This window comes from Charadrius vociferus, unplaced genomic scaffold (genome assembly GCF_000708025.1).
Source record: "Charadrius vociferus isolate BGI_N301 unplaced genomic scaffold, ASM70802v2 scaffold409, whole genome shotgun sequence".
NCBI lineage: Eukaryota > Metazoa > Chordata > Aves > Charadriiformes > Charadriidae > Charadrius > Charadrius vociferus.
The window spans coordinates 1414530-1439277 of NW_009650082.1; the positions used below are offsets into that span (position 1 = coordinate 1414530).

General features: G+C 52.3%; 1 protein-coding gene across 1 annotated transcript in view; it reads left to right on the forward strand.

Annotated features, from left to right (window-relative positions):
- Positions 1 to 2515: 2515 nt before the first annotated feature.
- The window catches only part of RALY (RALY heterogeneous nuclear ribonucleoprotein), a 23383-nt gene continuing 1150 nt past the window's right edge, over positions 2516 to 24748 (forward strand). The window contains exons 1-6 of the mRNA XM_009892095.1: positions 2516 to 2771; positions 8323 to 8395; positions 15994 to 16041; positions 16214 to 16374; positions 17006 to 17119; positions 18524 to 18669. Of these exons, the coding sequence (XP_009890397.1) occupies positions 2516 to 2771; positions 8323 to 8395; positions 15994 to 16041; positions 16214 to 16374; positions 17006 to 17119; positions 18524 to 18669 (798 nt within the window). The remainder of the gene's footprint in view (positions 2772 to 8322; positions 8396 to 15993; positions 16042 to 16213; positions 16375 to 17005; positions 17120 to 18523; positions 18670 to 24748) is intronic.

The window sequence follows — 24748 nt, forward strand, 5'->3', positions numbered from 1 at the left end:
GCACTGCAAAAATATGTTAAAATAGGTAGCATTAAAGAAGTATTATAACTGGGTTCAACCTTTGAGCAACCTGAAGAGGTTAGGTGCCACTTGCCAAAGATGTGAGGATTTCATTTGCTTAGATGCCTTTAAAAGTCCTGTCCTTTGGTTATTTTTTCCACTGTTTTTAGGAACGCTGTGCTGCCAGGCATTGTTTTTAAAAAAATAAAACAAAAGTCTCCATCTCTTTTGAACTGAAAAGGAAAATATAACGAGCCAGACTCAGACAAAGTCTAACTGGTTTTTTGATTGGATTTAGCAGGGAGATCATTTCCAGCCTCAGTGGTTACTAGAGTCACAGGGGTTAGAGCCGGACAGGATTTATTGAGCCATCGCATCGTCCCTCTGCTCCCCGTGGAGGATCAGCCTTGCCGGGTATCTCTAACGCTCTGTACGGTCCGGCTTTAAACAATGAAAGGAATCAAGTGTCCGGTCCTTTGTGCTCTGAAAATTCAAAAGGTGGAGGTCTGGACATCATAGCTTGTCTGTTCAGAGCTCATTGATGGCAATCGGCGTTCAACTGCTCTGTGTCTCCCCCGGTTGGGCTGCAGGTGCCATCTGCGTGCAGGGCTGGGCGAGTCTCCTCTGTTGTCTCTTTGCCTCCAGGCTGGACTGAAGTTTCAAGTCCTGGAGACACAGAACCAGTGCTTGTGTGGAGGGATGGAAGTACCCTCAGGTAAAATGGGACTATGGGCAGAAGCAGCCCCACAAGGTGTCCTGAGCGGCCAGCGGCTGAACAGGCTCCGTCAGAAGGATGTCCATCATCCAAGAAGCCAAAATGGGGCTCACCTGGCAAAGGGGTGAGATGGGTACAATGAAGTCATCCCCCATAACAGGTTTAGAGGGAGACAGGAGCAACCAGAGATTTCATGTCCTGTGTGGGAGCTCTGTGTAGGAGAAGACAGAGAAAAAGGAGGACCTAAGTTCTTTGAAAGGCTTGGATGAAACCCCAAAAAGCACATCAGGTTGCAGCTTTCTCCCAGGCCTGTGCCTGTCTAGTGAGGGGTGTGGGGAAGACTACCTGTGTGTCTTAGGGCTCAGCGAAACCAGAGCATCGCACGCTGCTGGTGGCAGTGCCTCGGGCAGGCTGTGCTGTGGGCAAGCGGAGCCTGCCAGGGCTTGGGCACCAGGGTGACCAGGTCCACCGGAGCTGCACCCATGCAGCCAGGCAGCTGCCACCGTGTCCCCTTGGGCCAGGCTGCTCAGACAAACCTGGACTTTGAGCCCAGAGAGCCAAAGCCCCAAAGCCAGGCGGTGTTTTAGCTCTTCCCAGTGCCAGGGCAGACGCTGGAGACTACCTTGGAGGTGACACCGTGGCCCTGCGGTAGCACTACGTCCCCTGTGCCAGGCTTGGTGACCACCTGGAGTTGTGGAAACGCTGGTGGCATCGCCACGGGTGCTGGGAGTACCTGCAGGCACTGCTGGAAGGGGCTGGGGAAGAGCAGCACCTCAATGCGCACCATTAAAATACCTTCCACAGCTCTGAGCGGGCTTTTCCCGGGTAAATACCACACACTACGTATGCAGCACACAACAGCGGTGCCAAAGCATCACCACTGTTTCTGGAAGACGAAAATCAAACTGATGTCTTTGGACGGCTGTAATTTTTGCCACAGAAGCATGAGCGGGCAGCCTGATAGGCAGCCAGATTGGCTTTCATTTCACACCCTTTCCATCCCTGTCCCTTGCCATCCCCGTCCCTTGGTCCTCAGAGGTGAAGCCTGGTCTCGGGGGCTGCCCATGAAATACCCCAAGCAAGAAACTTGGAGGATCACCGCCTTGCAGCGGGTTGGAGTGGCTTCCAGCTGATCTGGCTGCTGGCGTGGTGATTCCCAAGCTAACAGTGACACCTCCTGTTTGCACAAAAATTCAGCTCCAAGCCCAGCGTGTACAACGCGCAGGCAGGCAGCAGAGTGCAGGTATCAGATAGAAGCACATGGGCTGCTTCGATGCTTAAATCGCTTCATTTGCATCCAGAAAACTCAAGTCCTCGTCCAGCTGCGGGTGCGGATCCGCGGGGACCCAGCTGTCCCTGCACTGGGAGGTGCTCAGCGGGGGAAAGCCTGGAGAAGTGGACATGAATAAAGGCGCTGAATGCAAACTGCTTTGAAAAGAGCAGTGCTTTGAATTGTAATGAAGTATAGAGAGGTAAAAGCTTTCCTGTAACAGCATTAAAGCTTTTACTTAGATGTAAAATTTATTTCAATCGTGTTTTGTCCCCCAAAAGCAACCGGTTTACACCCAGAGTGTCAGATAAATAGGTTTCCAGTTTTGCACTGGCTGCCACATTCCCCTCCGCAGCACACAGGGGCTCTCTGAAGGTGGGATGCCCCCAGCTGTGAATGGCTGATGTTGAGGAGCCAGTTCCATGGCTCCAGGCTTGCTGGGACATCTGTCCCCCACCCCTTTTTGTACAACTCCAGCAATTCCCTTCCCACTTTTCCTGACTCTCGCTTTCTTCGTTCAGGTGTTCAAGATGTCATTGAAGGTGCAGACGAGCAACATCACAAACAAGAATGACCCCAAGTCCATCAACTCCAGAGTCTTCATTGGCAATCTCAACACAGCCGTGGTCAAGAAGTCCGATGTGGAGACCATTTTCTCCAAGTACGGCCGCGTGGTGGGCTGCTCCGTTCACAAGGGCTATGCCTTCGTACAGTACTCCAACGAGAGGCACGCGCGGGCCGCCGTCCTGGGCGAGAATGGGCGGGTGCTTGCTGGCCAGACACTGGGTGAGTCTTTTCTTAAGCTATTTGGGTGTCCAGGTCAAACACAGGTTGATTGCTTCCTTGGGGATAGTCAAGGGATGGCCAGTCCATGGTCAAACTGGGACATCAATCTGCAGGTCAGGGTCCAATGATGGTGAGCAAGTCAGACACAACCCAGAGAAGTTGTTGAGGCCCCATCCCTGGAGGTGTTTCCGGCCAGGCTGGACGTGGCCTTGGGCAACCTGGGCTGGTGGGAGGTGTCCCTACCCAGGGCAGGGGGTGGAACTGGATGATCTTCAAGGTCCCTTCCAACCTAAACCATTCTATGATTCTGTGGCTGAGCAGGTCCATAGTGACAAGGCAGGTTGGAGCCAGGCTGGGAAGTCAGCCCGTGGATCGGGATCAGCAGGGTCCACAGCCAGGCACAGGTATGGCTGGAGACCAGCACTCCTACCACACAGCTCCAGTAGGGGCTGAAGGCTCCTGGGTCCCACGTTGGGGTCAGAAGTGAGGCTGGTCGTGGCCATTCAGGCTTATTAGTACCTTCAGGGCTGTGACATTGTGGCCCAAAACCTCATGTTATGGGCTGCAGTCGCAGAAGCTAAAACACAGTTCTGAATCATCCCATGTTCTTGTCCTTGATCTGGTGGGGGAGAACAAGGGTGGGAAAAGGCATTGTCTGGTTCCCTTTCTGGACCAGACCTTACCCTTTGCAGGGCAAGAGAGGCGATAGTCTGTCTCAGGCTAGCTCAGGCTGACGTGAGCCGGCTGGTGTTCAATGAGGTAACTGCCCCTCGACACACGACAGTCTCTCCTCTGCACTGCTGTGTGATAAGAAACAGCAAACAGAACCGTCCCAGCTGCTCCCAGCTGCATCCTGATTTTGCAGTTTGCTCTGAAGTGGCGCATGCTGAGAAGCTCTTGTCACCAGCTCCGAGCTGAGAATTGGAACTGAAGACGGTATTTTTAATGAAAAATCATTATTTCCAAACCTGCTGCAGACGATAGGCATTGGGCACCCAGGAAAGAGTTTTCCAGCCCATTCCCACCCTGCTCCTGGCACAGCAGTCGGAAATAAAACGTTGTATGCTAGACCTGATCTTTAAGACAGTGTGCTGTTTCCATCCGTGGTTTGTTCAAATACCAGAATCTTCTCTTCACTTCTCTCACAGTCCAGAGAGCGGAGCTGCAGAGCGAGGCGAAGCGCAGTGCGCCAGGGATGCTTCCAGCCCAGGCATTGCCGGTAGATAGGACGAAAAGGGCTTTGGGGAGCAAAGGAGCTCGTTGTGATGCTCCAGGCAGACACGGGAGAGGCAGCTAAGAGACGGGCACCACTTTGCCCACTGAGCTGAAGAGAGGTTTACTGTGATAGGAACCTCTTACTCTCCTCTCAGTGCTGGTCCCAGAGGTCTGGCGTGCCAACAAGACAAAAGGACTGTATGTAGCTGGGAGTCCTATACATGTACTGGACGAGGTGCAAATTCAGTTCCCTTCCATCTGCCATGCCTTCATGTGCCAGTCTCCCCACGGAAGAGCTCTGCGGGTTTTCCATTGCTGTTCACGGACCAGGATAAACGCAGGGACACTCCCCTTTCGGGAGAATCCTGCAGAGAAGAGCTGAACGTTAGAAGCGTCTTAGAAAACATCTTTGCACAAAATAAGGCTGAAAGCCCACCCCTAAAAAAAAAAAGAGAAGGCGATGGCCACACAGGAACATGGAGAGGAGGGACAAGATGGGACATGGCAGACGCGTTGCTGAAGAGACTGTCCGTGCTTCTGTTCATGGGCAGGGTTTTGGGGGTTCCTTCCAGGTGATGGTAAAGCTTCCCTCCCCGGGCGGGCAGCGGGAAGGTAGGCTGCTTTCTGCCCTGGCAGCTCCAGCCAGTAACTTCAGCAGAGCACAACCACGCGATCCTGCAGAAGAGCTGCAAACCACGACAGCCGGGCAAACGGCTCATGGGGAATCGCCACTGGCTCAAGGCAGTGCCCGGTGTAGGGGCGAAGTACCCCCAACCTGCTCAGGGGCAGCAGCTTGTCCACAGGGCAAAGCCACCCATCCCCAGTGCCAGCAGGTGGTCCCTCAGCAGGACAGCATCCCCCTCCGAGCCCGGAGCACCGCAAGCCCTTGCTGTAGTGACCTGGTTGCAGCAGCCCGGCGTGGCGCAGTTCGAGTGAAACTGCCTTTCCTGCCTCGGCCGTTCAGATGGGAAAGAGAATTTGCACCAACGTTTAAGCAATGTTGTGGGAAAGCATCACAGTTTTGCGTGTGCTGTGCCTGACTGGTCTGACTGGGCATGTGGTCTAAGGATCTCGTATCTCCCCCAGCATACGGCAAGGCTCTTGCAACTCCTTCTAACAGGTCACAGAAGAGCAGGTCCTGGCAGAAACTCTGAAGTCGATGACTCCAGCTCTCAGCGGTACTTGCCCCTGCAGGGGACGAGCTGGCGGCACTGCTGTGGGACAGCTACACGAGCTGGTGGTGGCAGGAGGGTTCAGCCCTCCGTCTGCTCCCGAGTGCCAATGGGGATTTGCGGGTAACACTTTCCAGCACATACCAGAATGAACGAGCAAAGCATCAGCATCTTTCTAGCTCTCATCTCCCAGCTAAGGTCAGCTCTCAAGCTAAGCAGTCTAATAGCATTTCTTCCTTTTTTTTCTTTTTTCCTTCTTCCTTTGTCACCAGATACGCAAACAATCAAACGTGCATTTTAACCGATCAGCAAGATACTGAACGCATCACAGAATGGAGGTGTTTGAAATCATCTGTAGCCCATCGTCTGCTGGGACATGAACTGCTCTGCCAGGCAGGTCCTGGCAACCTCTGTGCTTTCTCCAGGGGCTCCCAGATGCCCCAGTCACCACAGGAGGCAGTTACCATTGCGGTGAGGGAGCCCTGCGCTGGAAGCTGATCCACACCATAACCTGACCCTGCCTTGTTGGCTACACATAGCACGACCTCCCCATTTAATGTGGGCAAAGGTGCTGGGATATGCGCAGGAGGGATAATACCACCTTGGGGTGGGCGGATGGATTCAGCGATGGATGTCGGAATGGGAACAAGATGCAAAATCTCTCCAGGCCGATGTGCATGCTGAGCTCCTGTCTCTCCATCTTCACTCTCAAGGGAATCCTGAGGGATCTGACTGCTCATCATCGCTATAGGTTGCAAATATAAATTTCCTGGCCTGTCTGCATGCACCAATGAAGGCTCCGCGGTGCTATTTCTAGCAGTGCATACCAGCAAACTGAGCTAATTGTTGTCATTATCCACCATTGGGCTTTCGTCGCATCTCCCCTGAAGGGTGTTAATCAGCACGCTGCTGTCATTAGCTCTCTGTTTTGCAGGAGAAGTGACTGGCAGCTGGCAAGATGCGCCCTGACAGCAAAAAGGGTTTGCGAACATCAAGAGGACTGGAGCTGAGCGGGGATGTGCTCTGGGATGCACCAAGGAAGCATTTATTCCTCTCTTCCTTTACAGCAAACAGCAGTGCTGGAAGCGTTGCATCGCTCAACAGACTCAGAAAGGCGCCCGCATGCATCACGTTCTGGGTGCAGTTGTCCAGGGACCTGTCCTGTGGCCACGCGCGTCCTTCCTTGCGTTCAGCCTCAGCGCTCTTCTGCGTCCCCCTTAGCGGCTGCGTACGGGAGGATGGAGGAGGAGAGGCAGTAAAGAAACCACACGCTCTGATCGGAATGTGCCTCCAGAGGAACACTCAGTGAAACGGCTGAGCGACACCCTAATACCACATCCGTCACGCAAGCTTAGAAACAGGCTAAGCGTCAGCTCCAGCTTCAGTAGGAATGATGTCTCTGGCTAGACCCTAAAAGGCAGTCCGGGGGATGGCATATCAAGACCTTTGGGTGGTGGGAGCATGTCCATGCTCCTCCAGAGCCGTGTCCGACGCGTGCAGCCTGTACCCCTCCTGCTCAGGTTGGTTTGGCAGTGCCGCAGCTTTCCTGTGTTCCTGAAGATGATTTTCTTGGTTAGTAAGGAAGTCAGTATGCTCTTCCCTTTGGGTCGCTTTGCAAGCTCTTTATCTTGCTGAGCAGACCAGCCTGGCCACCTTTCTCCATAAAGTCCTTTCATGCGGCATGAAAAGAGCAACAATTAGTAAGCTTAAACCTGCTGAGTTTTGTGGCATATCCTGCGAGTCCTGAAGAGGTGAGAACTTTAATACTCCACTTTGTGGTCACAGATCCACGAACCCTGAGCCCCAGATGGAGACCTCCAAGTCCACCTGCACCTCAGAGGCTGTAACATGCACCACCAGCTCAGCACAAGGACCTGTCCCAATGCTGTGGGGCAGCCCGTGTCCAGCTCAGTGCGAACAGGGCTTTTGGTCTACGTAAGGAAATCCTGTCTTGCTTGGCTCAGATGTGGCATGCCCAGAGGTCTGACGTCTACTTAGACAGAAAGGACCTGAAGAACAGAAAAGCTGGAAAAGCTTTCCTCCAGGAAAATTGGAGAGGGACTTTTTCCAAGGGCATGTAGTGATAGGACAAGGGGGAATGGCTTCAAACTGGAAGAGGGGAGATTTATATTAGGAAGGAATTCTCTCCTGTGAGGGCGGTGAGCCCCTGGGGCAGGTTGCCCCGAGAAGCTGTGGCTGCCCCATCCCTGGAGGTGTTCAAGGCCAGGTTGGACGGGGCTTGGAGCAACCTGGGCTGGTGGGAGGTGTCTCTGCCCAGGGCAGGGGGGTTGGAACTGGATGGTCTTCAAGGTCCCTTCCGACCTAAACCATTCTATGATTCTATGATTCTATGAACAGAAAAAGTTGAGGGCTGATGGGAGAAGCCAGCAGGGAATTTGCTCACTCCTGGGCCAAGAAACAAAGAGGAGGTGAGGCCTCCTGCTCCCAGTAGCTCACCTCTCTGCAGTCCCGGGGCCACCCTCAGCATCAGATTGCCAGGCTCTTGGCAGCCTCCGCGAAATTGGCTGTATCACTTTATTCTCACGTCAAAAGCACGTTTGACACCGAGGCCGAGGCGAGAAATTTCCTTGGCGGATTAGGAGAGCTCATTCTCACCTCCCCTGGTAGAAGATGCTCCGCCAAGAAGACCAGCCGGGGTGGCCGCAGGCGTGTGCCTGCACCCTGTGCGGCTTTTATCACAGCCCAGTCCGCAGCGCTGCCCGGCTGCCTCGTGCTCAGCGCTCATTTTTATTCCAGAAGGAGCAAGGGATAAATTGTGAGCGGTTCGCAGCATGCAGCAGGTTTTATATATTGTCCGTGCCTTCTCATAACAGCACCGAGTTCTCCTGAGAAGCCTGTCCTGAATTTGTGTGCGGGGGTTAGACCGCGCGCAGGGCGTTGACTCCAGAAATAAATGGTTAGTAGCTTTGTAAAGGAAAAGGAAGAGGCTTGCCAAGTGCAAGAATATCTTTTCCTTCTTGTGGAGGTGCAGCAGTGCCCCAGACAGGCTAAAAGCAGGTGGAAATGTGGTGGGAGGTGTGGAGGAGTTCATTTCTGCTGATGGCAGGGTTGTCCACAGCCTGCCTTGCTCCGTGGTCGGGTACGGCTGCCGGTGAGCGTGGCCGTGCCATGCCGCGTCACTGCTGCGTGTCTGTTCGTTGCAGATATCAACATGGCCGGGGAACCTAAACCCAACAGACCGAAAGGGCTGAAGAGAGCAGCCTCCGCGTTGTACAGGTAGGTCTCCACCAGGCCACCTCCCCACGGCGAGGTGTCCGGGCTGGTGTTTGCCTTCTGGCTGGGGCTGATCTTCCCACCCCGCAGGCTGCTGCCCTCAGCTCCCCGGTCCCTACCCCAGGGCAGCTCTGGGCCACCACTGCCACGTTCAGATCTTCTCTTCCCATGGTCTTCTTGGGCTTTGCAATGCCCCTCAGGGGTAGACTGCAGGGAGGAGAGCCAGCAAGACCCAAGGTTGGCCAGCACCCATGGCGCTGGGGAACTCCACCTGGACGTGGTCCAACCTGTGAATGGTGTTGGACCTGGAGATCATTGGAGAAAGGCAGGCGGTACCTGCTTTAACCCCATCAGAGGTCTTGAAAGAGGTCTAACAAGGGGAACACTCCCCTCCACCCCAGCTCCTCCAGCTGGGGAGTCGGAGTGGGGCACACGTTGGGTCTTGGAGGAGAACAGGGAACAGAGATAATTTAGGAAAAGACACTGGAGAAAAGGGCAAGAGACAAATGACAGGGAAAGGGAGAGAAGAAAAGAAGAAAGCCCTTTGGCTTCTCCACAAATGGAGGTGGACCAAGGAGGTGGGAAACCCCGTAGGAACCTGTACTGCAGAGCAGTGACCAGGGGATCAAGGGAACTGGAGGGACAAGTGGGACATGGAGGAGGTCTGTGGGAAGTGTGGGGTGTTGCAGATGTCAGAGAGAGCCTTCAATGCCACTGTTGCCTGCTCCAGAGACTTTCTCAAGATGCACTTGCTCCTGAGCTTGCAGAAGGGAAAACTTTAAAAGGTATTTGGAAGACTACCCTTCAAAAACCCAAAACCAAATAACAGGATCCCGCAATGGGATTTTTTATGCCAGTCTCATGGTACAGACACTGGGGCACTGAATCAGGATTTAGAAGGTATGATGTTGGGAAGAAAAGGCTTAAATCAGTATCAGGGTTATAGGTGGGTGTCGTAAAAAGGGAAATCATGAGAGAACTGTAGATTTTTCTACAAAAAAGAAAAAAAGTGAGAGGGATGAAGAGAAATGAAAAAGCTATGATTCAGACTCAGCCACGCAGTCCAACACCGGTGTGCTGCGAAATGGCAAACTGCAGTGGTGGCAACACTCTTCTGGCATAGGCAAACCCAGCAGAGCTTCAGCAGCCCTCCCACCACCACCCCCAAGGCGTCTGTTGAGACCTTTCCCGAGCCTCTCAGCTGAGCTCTTCCTTTGCAGCTCTCACCAGGCAAATTTTTCCTCCCAGTTTGGCCCTTCACCAGAACTTGGCCCTCTGGATTCACAGGGGACGCCGCTCCAGGGGAAGTGCACTCTGAGCATTCCCCAGGCTGATGTATGGAAATAGAGATGACACAAATCTTTCCATTCAGCTGCGCGTACGCTACTTACGTGGTGCTGGTAGCCATAATGCAAATCAATTCATTCCATGCGTCTCACAATAAAGAGCGTTTCATTTACTCTTGGTCCGTGCCTTGACCGCTAATCCATTTCTGGTGGAATGACCAATATTTCAGACTTCCAGGCTGCCATGTAGATGAAAAGAGAGCGAATGAGAGATGTTTGCTTCCTCCCACCAATATGGCTATGCTAAAATACGGGCCAGAGAACTACACTGCTCCGAGCTTTGGCAATATTTCTTCCCAGATTGGTGACAGATTTAAACGTTGCCATCTGGAGGAGCAGAACTTAGGCTATCTCACGGCAAGCGGGGAAGCCGGGTTTGCAGTGAGCCGTGGTTACAGCTTCCCCAACCATCGTAAATTTTTCTAAATGTTAGACTTCAAAAATCACAGCGCTGTAATTTATGGAAATGCTGTGTTAAACACAGAAGATTATTTTTTTCAAAGGTTGGGTTTTACTTTGCCTCATTCCAAGACTGTAGGAGACAGGGGAATGGAAGGGAAGGGAAGGGAAGGGAAGGGAAGGGAAGGGAAGGGGGAAAGGGGAAGGGGGGAAGGGAATCTCATTTTGGACATAGAGGAGGCAACAATCTTGACAGTCTTACTTGACCCACCAGCCCAGGGCAGGTATATGGGTGTCTAATAGAAATCCTTTGGGCTGTAGCCTCCCACCTACCTCCGACAGGTAAAATGCACACCCAGGTTCATGCTGGCATAAATTTTCTCAGGTCTCTCCGCAAGAGCAACCTTCAGTTAGTATAAATCCTTGCTGTCATCACTGCTCTCCCCCGATCTCTCTGGTTCTTCAGGCCCTCCCTCCCTCTGCCTCTGGCTTTTGCCAGAGCATCCCTTTGCAGCTGGGAGGTCCCCTGGGTGCTCCTGCCTGCCACCCCGGCCACCGCTGCTGAACGGGGACGGCACGGAGACCTGCAAATGAGTTAGTGAGGATGGCTGGAAAATGCACTTGTATTTTGACCATGTCCCCCATTCACACACTGTGTCTCAAAACCTTTTGCCTTCCGGCAATCCTTTTTTTTGCCTGCGTAGCCAGGATTTCCCGGGGCATCTGGGGCCACCTTAAGTCGGTGCCAGCGGATCCTGATGTGCTACGAGTCGGCTGCTTGTTGCCCCGGGTGGGGAAGTGACATTGGCTCTGCCCCAGGGTAGGGGGGGTCTGCCAGTGCTGCACTTGACCTTTGGAGGCACAAAGCTCTGCCCTTCCCTGTAACACCGGTGCTGGCGTTGCTCTGTAGCCAAAAGGACAGTGAGGACAACCTAAGCAAGAACTACAAGAGCAGCCGAGGGTCTGGCAGCTCAGTGGCCCAAGGAACCGTCTCCAAAATGGTGACAGACACAAGCCACCGCTGACTTATTTTCCCAGTCTGCAGGTGCAAGCGGACAACGTCCCTCCAGCTCAGCTGGCATTCGCGGCCCTTGTTGTACCCATTCCGATCCCGGCAGAAAGCTGTTGGTAACCTGTCTCCCTACAGATCCACTCCTCCCACGTCTCCACAGTGGTGCTGGGAGCAGTGACACCCCAGCAAGCCCTGGTGCCAAACCCACACGCGCGGGGATCAGAAACACCCCCGGGAGGTCAGCAGTGGTACCCAACCCAGCAGACCCAGCAGGGATGTGCTCGCCATCCCAGCCTCAGCAGCCCCGGCGTCTCTGAAATGCCGGGCTCCCTTCCCACGTTTCTCTCCCGGCTTCCTGCTACCTTGGCTGTTTGCAGGAGGAAGGAATCACACACCAGATACCCAAGATCTTACCGGCTCACTGCTTGATCGATGCCAGATTTTTCCAAGTAGCTTTCCAGCGGGTATCATTTCGACTGCTGCAATAAATGAAGGTTGTGCAGTTAGCAGAAGGATGCGAGCTGAGCACGACGTGGCACTGGTGATTATCGGTGCGGGGCTGGCAGCCTCTAATTAAAAGCACAGCCACTCAAACGTACACTTGCTGCTCTGGTACCTGCTCAGAAAAGGCGCCGCAAATGTAAAGGCAACACATACAAACAATTGCCCTTCCATTAGGAATATTTGGATTTTGAACCTTTGTGAGTCATTAATAGGTGTTATTTAATTTCTAAAGAAAAACAAAGCAGAAGGTGGTGGAAGCATCGTGTTAACTTGACACAGCCTTGCAGCCTTCTGCCACCTCTCACCTCGGGTTGTCCCTGCTTGATTTTTAAAGGGCGCGATGTCACCGACGGATTGAAAAACGGCAAAAATTATTCCTATACATAAAGGAAGCCCTGCCAGGTCGCTGAAAAATGATCCGTCAGTCTCAGGAAGGTTTATCCTACGTGCAGTGAAATTTTCAGGCACACGACATCCAGATAAATCACCCGCGTTAAGGCACCCACTTTTTTTACTACCGTTTTTTCTGCATTCATGTTGGAAGACTTGCTTTTATCTCAACGCCTGACTTCCAAGGATGCTGGTAAAAGCATCCAGCCAGCACCCATCTGTCAAGCCATGACCTGACTGGTGTGTCATAGCAGGGTCCTATACTCACAGACTTCTGAAAATCCCTCATTTCAGCCCACTGCCTTCCTTGAGGGCTGTCTCATGGTTAGCAGGGATTGCAGGCGGTACTGCCAAAGGTGGAGATCAGAGTATTTGCCATCCCGCACCGCACTGAGTCTAAGGTTGGGTTCATCTCACGTGAGTTCAGCCCTCTGTGCTGTCAAGGCTTTTATGTGGTCTGCTTGTCCGGACTCCCTTTACGCTTGCTGGATAAAAGGACAGTTCTTCACCTGATGGTAGTTTAGATGTCTGCCTTTGGATGTGATGTACCATGACCTGAAACTGCCTCTTTTCCTCCTGGCTTGGATTTCTCTCTTTACATTCCCAGTGTCTGAAGCGAAGTGAGATGAATCCCACTGGTTTTGGGAAGTCAGGACCAGCTCCCTAAGGATAATTATGCCCCTAATTCCTTTTGAAGTGGGTGGAAGTGTCTCCAATCCCCTGAGGATTCAGAGCCAGGGCAGGAGTAACCCCACCCCCTACCCTTGCTTTTCACCCACAAATATTAGGAGATGCTCTTGGACCCACTGCCCTGAAGATCAGGCCAGTAGTGATTTCCACCAGAAAAACACAAGGCTGCCCAGCTTTGCTCACACATTCCCTACTGCAAATAGCATTTATCGTGTTTATTAGCCACTTCATATACCAAACCTCTGTTTTGACTAGTTTTGGAAAAGACTTAGGACTTCATCTGAGGTTTTAGGCTTCTCCATCCTTCTCCAGTCTGTACCCAGTTGGATCTACAGGTACTTGAGGCTGGGCTTCGTCCTGTTGCTGCTGGAGCCGAGCCCAGGCGTAAGGCGGAGGTGCCCAAACGCCACAGGGGAGAGTCAGTGATGGACACAGAGCCCCTTTGGGGCTTTATTGCTTGTTCCTAGATGCATGGCTTTGGCCAGGACAGCGCTGACAGCATCAGGGCGATGCCTGTGCAATGTTGTTGGAGATGGAGCTCCAGCGAGCCGGCCATGTGCTGAGCCCACAGTGTCCACAGCTATACCAGCAGGGCTCCCACCGGGGAGTGAAGGCTTGGAAGAAAAGTCAGCTCAGACCAAGAGCCTGAATAGAGCAAGAAGAAAGGAGCACGGGCGTTGCAAAATTTTGCCAAACGCCCCCAGGCTTTGTGTTGTTTACAAGCAAATGGTCAAAAGCTGCCTCATGGTCTCCAGGCCACAGCGAGCTTCCCAGCAAGAGCAACAGCCCATGGAGGGAGGTTTTGCTGCGAATAAAGACACTGCTTCATCCCACTGGGGGTCCTTGAGCCGCAGGGAGATGCCACTGTCTTCTCTTGCCTGTGGCTGCAGAGAACATTGGCTCCAGGGCGTTGCTGGAGCTAGCCAGAACCAGTTCACCGGAGCCTGTCAGGATTAGCAAATACAACAAAATTGCAGCAATTTCATTTAAGTTGCATGTAAGGGAGGGGGGAAAAAAAAAAAAAAAAAAAAAAAAAAAAAAAAAAAAAAAAAAAAAAAAAAAAAAAAAAAAAAAAAAAAAAAAAAAGAGGAGGGAGTCAGACAGCAGAGAAGCATCCCAGCTCAATTTTCCCTTTCAAATGACTTCCTATTTTGAGTGCCTTCTGTGTTTATTGGATCCAAACAGAACGGGAGTCAAACATCCTTGGTGATCAAACCAGATTGGCGGGCCGAGATGAGCTGTTTTCTTGGAGATTTTCTTTATTTCCAGAATGAAAATCAAGTTACCAGTCATGAAAATCTGCATGAAAACACATTTCTTCATCCCGTTCTGCCCGTTTCCTCAGCTGTACGAACAGGCTGGTTCTATTCCGGCAGGAGCTGACGTGGTGGGAATTACCTTTCCCTTTCAGTTCAGAAAAGCACAACAGGGAATAAACACAGCTCACGCAGGGGCTGGGACAGAAGGCTGTGAGAGCTTCAGTTCTCCCCCGTGAGCCCAGCAGAAATGTTGCCTACAAGTCAGGTCAGAGAGGGAGGACACCAAGGCTGAGAAGATGTTGAAATTTGTCTGTGCTGTGACTTGTCAGCAAAATGGCTATTTTTTTCATCACGCAATTAAATTCGTAAGGCTTATAGTGATAACGCCTCCACAGTCACATTTCCCCCAACCCACCCCACCAGTGCTGCTTGCTGGGCAGCGAGACCCTGCGTTCGGCATCCTGACCGGATGCCATGGGCAGTGGCTGCTCAGAGATAAGGTCCAGCTTTGTTAAAATGCCTCCTCTCTTGAAGTCACCGTGGCGGTGCATGATGGTGGCAGCAAACCCCAAAAGAGGCGGGAGGTGCAAATGCCATCTTGTCGTCCTTAACCCCTTGCACCAATTCTCTTTGGCCCCAGAGGAGTCCTGGTGTCTCCAACCATCCAACGTGTGCTTCAGGTCCCCCTCCGAGGCATAGGCTGAGGCTCCGCATGCTGCCACAGGCTTCTGGGGAACCCACGGGGCATCCCAGGAGCACGGAAAAAAAAACATTTAAGAAACCAGTTACTGAAGGTAAACATTGGGTGGGAAGCCCAATGCCAGCACAGGCAGGACAGGCATCCTGGGTCAAGCCTGGAATTTCTGGTCTGAACCACGCTTCCCATCGGCCATCCTGGCCAGCCACGCGGTCTTCTTGTCCCTTGTTGCCTAAGATGTAGGACACCAAATTTGCTCTCAGCTACGTACTTGAGCACTCATCCTTCCCTCTCCCCATCCCCCAGTTTCTCCTGGCTCAGTCCTTCCTTCTCCCCATCGCTCTTTGTTTCTTCCCATTAGATTCTTTCTTTTTTTTTTTTAATAAGCCACTTCCAACGGTTTCACGATGCAGGACAGACTCTTTGCTTTGACGGGCTGCAACAACCATTCTCTTTATTCAGAGCAGAGAGCAGGGAATGGCAGAGTAAGTTCTTATTTAACCGGCATTAATTCAGCCAGTGGCACACACGGGACCCCACCGCTGAGTTGAGCTGGGGGTGACCGGTACGCTCAGAGTGTGCTGGAGCATCAGGCGGCCCCAGAGCCGATCTTGCCTCTGAAGAGCTGTGATTGCCCACTGTAACCACCGGGTTGTGTTGCCTTGTGAGAAACCAGCTGCAGCAAGAGAGAAAGCGTGTTCCTGGGTCCCCAGGGAGGGAGAAATGAATCGCTCCAACTTTTGGGTTAAAATGCAGTCTGAGCTTAAGAAAACAGGATGAGGGCCATTGTCTTGCTGCGAGGAGAGGTGTTTAAACGTCTTCGACAGCAAAGATGTTAAATTAGTAAGTATCACCTTCTTCCTGACTTCTCCCCAACAATTACATATGCTATGAAAAAAGAAATCATCCGAGGGTGGTGGCAGAGCAGTGCCCTCCTGACACGGCCCCGGCCCCGCTGTACAAAAGGCAGAGGGCGTGATGTCAGCAGTGCCATGAGAACATTTGTAGGTTTTAATACACCCGCGCATCTTCTTGCTCCACCTTGAGATGACCAGGTTGACACTCTGCTGCCAGCATCGCCCTGTCCAGTGCATTCAACCTCCCCCAAATCTTTCTCCTGGGCTCAGCCCACCTCCCTGCAGACCCTCGCAGCCTGTGCACGTCCTGCCAGGTGGAAGTTCGGGGGGTCCCCTATGGAGGGGGAATAAATAAAGGACCTGGAAGGCTCAGCAGGCGGTGAGGGAGTAATAATAATAAATTGCCAGCGCTCGTTAACCTGTGCCATCCTGACTCTGTCTCTGCAGCGGCTACGACTTTGACTATGACTATTACAGAGACGACTTCTACGACAGGTGAGCAGGGGAGTCATCAGCCAAAGGGCTTTTCTGTGGGGTGGGATGGCCAGGCTGTGCCCCGGCTCACCGCCAGCCCTGCTTGGGTTTGTGGCACCCGATGGGCAGCACGGCAGGGCTGGGGATGTGGCGGGGCTGCTTCAGCCTCCCTTCATCCCTCCTCCTGCTCCAGGCTCTTCGAGTACCGGGGCCGGGTCTCTCCGGTGCCCAGGGTGGTTCCTGTGAAGCGGCCGCGGGTCACCATCCCCCTGGTCCGCCGTGTGAAGGCGACACTCCCCGTCAAGCTCTTCGCCAGATCGGCTGCCATCGCCAACAGCTCGGCCAAGCTGAAGCGTGAGTGTGTGCGTGGGGTGCAGCGGGACGGTGCGGAGACCGGTGTGTGCATGGACCTCCCGTCCCCAGGCGTTCACCCACGGGGCCGCATGCTCCCAGGGAAAAACCTTAAAAAAAAACCCAAAACATCTGGAAACAACAGCCCAAGCCTTTCAGGAGCCTGCAGGCTGCGAGTTGAAGCAGGGGAAGGTGCCAAAGCCTGGCGTCCGCCTCCACAACGTGCCTGGACAACAGACACCCGGGCTTTTTGGGGTGTATACAACCACCCTCAGCCCCTGCTGGTGCCATAAGAGGCAAGAAGGCAGCGAGGGCTGGCGGTGGAGGCGGGCACGATGCTGCTCTGTGCAAAGCCACCCTCTCCTCGCCTGCCCACCAAGCCCCCGCTGCTGCAGGGTGCCCTGTGCACCACTCACCACGGCTCCTTCCAGCGTAGACAAGCCCAGATGCAGCGAGGTGTGAGCATCACTGCACGTTGCCCCCCCCAGGGTGCAAGGAGTATGTTCCTGGCGTGGGGTTTCTAGTTGACTTTTACCCTGCTCGGTGAGGTGACTTGGGCAGAGGGGTGAGGCAGGCACCTCGGATGCTCTATGGGGCACTAAATATCTTTTTTTCCTTCCTTCCTTCCTCCAAGTGAAGTGCAGCGAGCTGCAAACAATCAAAACTGAGCTGACACAGATCAAATCCAACATCGATGCTCTCCTGGGCCGGCTGGAGCAGATCGCTGAAGAACAGAAGCTGTCCGCAGGTCGGTTGGGTGCGCGCGGGTGCCGCGGGGCTGGTCCGGAACAGGCAGAGGGTGCGGGGAAGCGCCCTGCGGAGCCGGCCTTGAAACCGTCATGGCTTAGAGCATCCTCCGGGCTGTGACGGTGAAGTGTCGACCCCCAGGTTCCAGGGGGAAATCACAGGCCAAAATTACATGCCAAAATTCCCCAAATTATGGAATTGGTTTTTAAAATTATGAGATTTTTTTTGTCATACATTTTATATTTTTTAGTTTGCCTTTTTTTCTATTATTCTGTTCCTACTTTATTCTATGCCTGTTCCTATTCTATTCTAATTCTATTCCATTCCATTCCTATTCCTCCTTCTGCCCTTCCCTTCCCTTCCCTTCCCTTCCCTTCCCTTTCCTTCCCTTCCCTTCCCTTCCCTTCCCTTCCCTTCCCTTCCCTTCCCTTCCCTTCCCTTCCCTTCCCTTCCCTTCCCTTCCCTTCCCTTCCCTTGTGAAAAATAATTTGAATTAATGTGCCATCAATGGGAAATTCAGCACTGGATTGGCAGCAGGTCTCAAATACCACATCCCTCCTCTAAGCTCATCCTGTGAAAGAGTGAATTTCAAACCCCTATGCCTACACTCCATAAATTATACAGAAGTCCTGGCCAAAGACTTGCAAAACAAAAGTGAATCATGTAGTATCTATTATCAGAGACAAATAATGTAAAGGAAAGCCAACAAAAGGTTTAAAGCTACCAAAGAATGCAAAAATGTTGTCAATACCTTCTTATTTATACTGATCACCAGATTTTTAAAGGAGGCACTGGGAAGTGTCTACCAGGAACATCATATGAAGGTATGTTGTAAATGTCTTGCTGCTTGGGAGTCAAAAGGAGATGCTCTTATTCAGGACATCCCATCCTATCCTATCCTATCCTATCCTATCCTATCCTATCCTATCCTATCCTATCCTATCCTATCCTACCCTACCCTACCCTACCCTACCCTATCCTGTCCTGTCCTGTCCTGTCCTATCCCATCCCTATCCTATTCCATTCCTATTCCATTCCTATTCTGTTACTCTTCTATTCCTTATTCTGTCCTATTGTATTCTGTTCTATTCTATCTGCCTCCTACACATTCCGGAGGGATGCAGAATGATGACCTGCTCTGTCCCATTCGGGGTTGCTTTCAGGCAGCTTACTCAAAATCCACAAAACTTCCCATTGCAGAACACCCTCCTCCCCACCCCCCCCCGGCAGCTATTTAAGAAGCAGGCGCTTTGGCCCACCAGACAGTTCACATGCTCACGCCCCCCCCCCGATCCGTTATTTACCTCCCAACTGAATTTGGGGCCCACTGGATTAGTGTCATCAGGCTCCGGGCATTGCCCCCCCCCAGACCCTGATCCTGGTGGCTCGGCTCTTGCTCTCACAGAGGTACGGAAGAAGGCGGATGGCAGCAAAAGCGAAATCTCGCAGGAAGACACGGCATCAGAGGCAGAGGTCAACACAGAGGAGCCGCTGAACGGGGACGAGGGTGAGGAAGAGGGTCTCGCACGGGATGAGTGTGAAGAAGAACTGGTAAGAGAGTTTGGGTAATACATCCCCCCAGCCAAAGGAGTTCAGTAATGGACCATAGTTTTACTGGAACTTACTAAAGCCCCCGAAAAACAGTTTTTGTTTCCTCAAAAGAAATTGTTGTGTTTAAATCCCATGATTGTTCACAGCTTGTTCTTTCAAACCGTTCTGCTGCTTGTGAAAGCATTGACCCAGCAAATGCACATGGAAGTGCTGAGGAAACATGGTTGGCTCTCGAAATTTGGACCACATTTATCCTTGATTTCACAACTAATGATTAATGGTTAAAACAAATTGCTCTGCTCCCAAGTAACTCTCAAATGGATTGAAACGTATGGCAAAGAATTGAATTGAAATTGAAACGTAGGGCTGTGTTATACTAACTGCGCTTTCCTAACAACGTGCATTTCAATGCCCTCTCGCCTAGATGGACACCAAATGGCATAAACTGAGTTAGAATCACAGAATCACAGACTCTCCTAGACTGGAAAAGCCCTGTAAGATCATCTAGTCCACCCCTTACCCTAACGCTGACGAGCCCGCCACTAAACCATGTCCCTGAGCATTATGTCTACATGACCTTTAAATACCTCCAGGGATGGGGACTCCACCACTGCCCTGGGTAACGTGTTCCAATGCCTCATGACCCTCACAGTAAAGAAATTCTTCCTAACAGCCAATCTAAACTTCCCCTGGCGCATCTTGAAGCCATTTCCTCTTGTTCTGTCCCGTTACTTGACAGAACAGGTCCACTCCCACCTCTCTGGAAACTCCTTTCACATAGTTGTAGAGAGCGAGAAGGTCTCCCCTCAGCCTCCTTTTCTCCAGGCTAAACACCCCCAGTTCCCTCAGCTGCTCCTCAGAAGACACGTGCTCCAGACCCCTCACCACCTTCACTGCCCTTCTTTGGACACGCTCCAGCGTGTCAATGTCCTTCTTGTGGTGAGGGGCCCAAACCTGAACACAGTACTCAAGATGCGGCCTCAGCAGTGCCGAGCAGAGGGGTAGAATGACCTCCCTGGTCCGACTGGCTACACTAGTCCTGATGCAGGCCAGGATGCCGTTGGCCTTCTTGGCCACCTGGGCACGTGCTGGCTCGTGTTCAACCGGCCATCAGTCACCACCCCCAGGTCCCTCTCTTTAGTGAAACTCCTACAGTTTGCCTTGGCCCATCCATCTCCTCTGTCTAAAGCCCTCTGCAGAGCCTCCCTACCCTCAGGCAGATCAACACTCCCACCCAGCTTGGTGTCCTCTGCAAACTGACTGAGGGGGCACTCCATCCCCTCATCCCGATCCCTGATGAAGATGTTAAACAGGACTGGCCCAGTACCGAGCCCTGGGGGACACCACTCGTGACCGGCCGCCAACTGCAATGAACTCCATTCACCACCACTCTCTGGGCCCGGCCTTCCAGCCAGTGTTTTACCCAGCAAAGCGTATGCCCATCCGAGCCGTGAGCAGCCAGTTTCTCCAGGGGAGTGCTGGGGGAAAGGCTGTCAAAGGCTTTACTAAAGTCCAGATAGACAACACCCACAGCTTTTCCCTCACCCACTAAGCAGGTGACCATGTTGTGGCTCCCAGTGAGCAAATTCTGGGCCTAAGCCTCTGCCGCAGGACCGTGGCCCTGGGAAGCTGGGCTGGCTGGCACGGCGCTCCCACGGAGGCTTGGGACACGTCGGGGCGTTCTCTGAGCCCGTACTGTGTCCCCTGCAACAGCTCCGCAACTTCCCCACCCTGGCATGGGTGGCAGCAGAAGTGAGGATGAAGCTCAGCATCCCTTTCTTCCTCCTCACCGCTGGGGTGACCGCACCACATTGCATGTGGCGGCACTCTTCTTACGGCCAAAAAAGCTCCTCTAACTCAAAACATTTCCCAGCTTGTTTGTAGTCGTCTACTCTTCCCCACCTTAGTCATGATGGATGAGGGATCTGAACGGGGTCTTGCAGCTGTCTGGGGCCTCATAGCTGAAGTCCATAACTCCTGCTAAATCTAAGAAGAGATGATTAAGGGGAAAGAAGACATCATAACAGACACTATAAAGAAGAAAGGCAAAAGCTGACCTCTATCTCGGTGTCAAATAGGATAAGGGAGGTCAGGTTTGAATTTCATCAAGGGAAACAGATGGTAGAAATTAGGGGGAAACTTGCTGATGCTAATGATGATAAAGCAGCACACAGCCTGTCAACAAAAAAAACGTGGACTTTTGTGCCATTAGTGGGATAAGAAAACAGAGTGGACAGACATCTGCTGGCAGTGATTTAAGAAGAGCTGGTCTTCATTAAGAGTAGATGAACAAGATGACTATTTCAGCTCCCTTCCATCTCTATTTTCTGTAACTCTCTTATCCTAAAGTGGCATTGAGATCAGAAATATTTTACTGCCAAGATCAGACAGGCTCACATCTGCTCAGCATGGGGCAGGTCTACGTGTGCAGTTCATCTGCAGGGATGTTCTCTTAAACACTGCAAGGTGACTCACAAAAGCCATCCTTTATATTTTGCTCCTGACCTAACAACACTGAAGAGTTTTGAAGTCTTTTCAGTTCCTGGGGAGCGACTCCTTTATCCTGCGTCTCTTTGGCGTACACACATACCTGTAGCCTTTACCGCCTCCTGTCCATGGACACGGTGCCCACACCGGTCCCTAAAAACATTATCTACCCTCGGCTCTGAGGGGCAGTGGTGCCACAGGAGAAGAGTCAGAGGTCACTCAGACAGATCTGATCTGGCAGTTAGTTTATTGAGTTCTAATCAGTAAATTTAGGTATGCAAAATATTTAATAAGTACCATTGGGTTGGTGGTCAATACTCTGCTACACTTAAAGTTAGTATGGGATACACAGATCATGGTGTGAGCTTACTATACTTATCTTAAAAGTTACATCGTGCAAAAAATGTCACTTACCATGGATGTCTGGTGCCAGGTAAGGGATCTCTCAGCCTCGAGGGGTGACCTTGACCTTGACCTACTCGAGGGGAGATCTCCGCCGCGCAGCCAGCTGCTGTGGAGGGAGAGCTCAACGGGCCCTGATGGCTGCAGATAATCATAGCGTAAAGTGGTTGATTCATCGTCAGATTTTCTGCTGTGTTCATGCAGTTTCGGCCACTTATCAGCCCGGTCTCCAGCCAAAACGGTTTATTGGTTTGGGTGCTGAGTTCTCCCTGATAGCCTCACAGAACAGGATTAGCTTTGTTAGGGCTTCCTGAGCATCCGCCTGGACCAAAGTCCAGTTACTTCAAACAGGAGGAAGGAATCCATCACAAGTGGGAAAGACATAGTTTACGCAAGGCAGGAACCAGACCTGCCAACGCTTGGGCAATACCCCACACAGCGGCTTCCCTGCCATGAACCTCTTCCCCGTGGTGACAAGTAGGGAAGATCCAATAGGACTTGGGTGTAGGTCCCACCTGTAGACAATGGTAGGATGTCTCCTGGGGACCAGCAGGGCTGAGCACCCCTGTTTGTAGGGGAGTTCACTGACCCAGAGCTCATGTGAAAGTACTATGGCCAAGCAGAGTGGTGCTTCACAGCGGTGTTAGCCCCAGCTCGGGGAGGGAGAGCATTTTAGACCCCAGGGGAGTCAGGCATGCAATTTCCATGGAAAGTCAATGGGAGCTGGCCAAATACTTCCTCTCAGCCCCACTTCCAGTGCAAAGTTGGCTGCCCTGGTTTTGCACCCAAATCTCTGCTTGGTCTTGGTGAAGTTTCCAATGTCACCTGGGGAGATCAAAGTCCAAAATATGCGCTCCCAACAGGAGTTTGTGCCCTTTTCAGAGAGGGTGGGCAGGAAAGAAGCTAAGCAGAGGAAGGGTAAAGTAGGTAATTCTTCCTTCCCAGAGGCTCTGCCACTAGGCCCAGGGACCTGAGAGGCCAGAAGACAGACCAGACCGGAGCACTGAAAACCAAGAAGAAAAAAAGCAACACTGAGTACCTTGGCCTTTTCCATGTGCTTTGTCAGCAGGTCCCTGGGCCCTCTACCCCCCTGAGCAGTGAGCTTACACTTGCCTCAGCCTTTTTGTTGCCACTGGTGTACCTACAGCTGCTCTTCTCACTCCATCACTGCACACTGGAGGGATGGCACTGTCTTCCTCCCGGGTGGCTCAGCTCTCCTTTCCATCTTCTAGGTTCTGCCTTTTCGTGTAGCAAAAAGCTTATTTGGGAGCTTGCTGTTCATCCATGCTGGCCTTCTGCCACACTGGCGCCTGACTGCCATCAGAACAGGCCATTCTGGTGCTTCAAGGCAGGTGTCCTTGAAGATGACCTAGATGCCCTGGCCTCCTTGGCCTCCAGAGCAGTCTCCCATGGGATTTTGCTAAGCAGATCCCCAAACAACCCAAAATCTGCTCTCTTAAGTTCAGGGATTTGATTCTGCTCTATATTTGGATCACTTCTCTTGGGGTACTCAACTTCACAGTCTCAGCCAAGACTTCTCGCCATCTTCACATCTTTGACCAGCTCTTCCTTGGTCATCAGTAGCAGTCCAGAAGGACGTCCCCCCTGCTCAGCTGGTCAGTCAGCTGTGTCAAGAAATCGTTCTTGACACTATCCAGAAATCTCCTGTGTTGCTTGCATCCAGCCCTGCTGCCCTCCCACCAGATGCCAGGGTGGTTGAAGTCCCCCGGGAGTACAAGGGACTGCGATCAGGAGGCTTCCTCCAGCCATCCAAGGGAGACTTCGTATCAGGGGGTCTGTAGCAGATGTCTGCCACGATGTCACCCATGTTGGTCTGTCCCCTGATCATAGAATCATAGAATTGCTGAGGTTGGCAGGGACTTTTAGGATCATCAAGTCCAACCATCAACCTACCCTGACAAAACCACTTCTAAACCATGTCCCCAAGCACCACATCTACCCTTTTTTTAACCACCTCCAGGGATGGCAAATCCACCCCCTCCCTGGGCAGCCTGTTCCAATGTTTGATAACCCTTTCAGTGAAAAAATGTTTCCTAATATCCAATTTAAACCTCCCCTGACATAACTTGAATCCATTTCCTCTCGTCCTGTCACTTGTCACCAGGAAGGTCAACCCCACCTCTCTACACCCTCCTTTCAGGTAGTTGTAGAGGGTGATAAGGTCTCCCCTCAGCCTCCTTTTCTCCAGCCTGAACACCCCCAGTTCCCTCAGTCGTTCCTCATAAGGCTTCTCGTCCAGACCCCTCACCAGCTCTGTTGCCCTTCTCTGGACACACTCCAACACCTCAATGTCCTTCTTGTGGTGAGGGGCCCAAACCTGAACACAGTACTTGAGGTGGGGCCTCACCAGTGCCGAGTACAGGGGGATGATCACTGCCCCAGTCCTGCTCACAAGCAGGATCTTCCCTAGATCCTCACCCACAAGCTCTCAGCTGACTCATCACCTGCTCCGAGGCAAACCCCTGTGCGTCTGGGCTATTCCTTTGCCCAGAGCACGCGTCACCTCACCTGGCTTTCCTGCAGAGCCTGTTCCCAGGGCGCTACCTGTTCTGGGATTGCAGAGAAGGAGCCTTTGTTCTGTTGCCAGAAGTGACAAGCCTCCAGACTTCCTTCCCTCTCTTGGAACTCTCCATCCATGGCTCCCTCGAGCGCAGACTCCAGCTGTCCCTTTTTCGTGTGTTGTCCTCGGGCTTTTCCCCTGTAGGGTCCCTGCAAGGACCCTGTTGGTCTCCCTGATTGTAAAAATCTCCCCCTGTGCCCTGTAAAGCAGCCTGCTGCCACCGGGGTTGGGACTGGGCTCCCTTTCAGATTACCTGCCATCCCCTGCAGACGTCTCCTGGATCCATTTCCATCTCGGAAATATTCACCACAAAATTTGGCGTATGCAGGAGATAAAATACTGCTGCACCTAATTCTGTTAATGATACCGCATCACAGAATGCCTCCAGGAGGGGGACTTTCACATGCCGTGCCTTCAAAACCACTGCTGCCTGGGGAGTGTTTCAGCACGTTGGCACTATTATTGTGGTCTTTGGAGTGATGAATATTATGAATGTTATCATTCCGGATGATGAGTTCGGCTGCAAACTGGGACCAGTTTCTCTATTTGACAGCAGAGTCATTATATCGTGCATGACTTGCCACTGCAGACGGACTGCACCGTAGCATC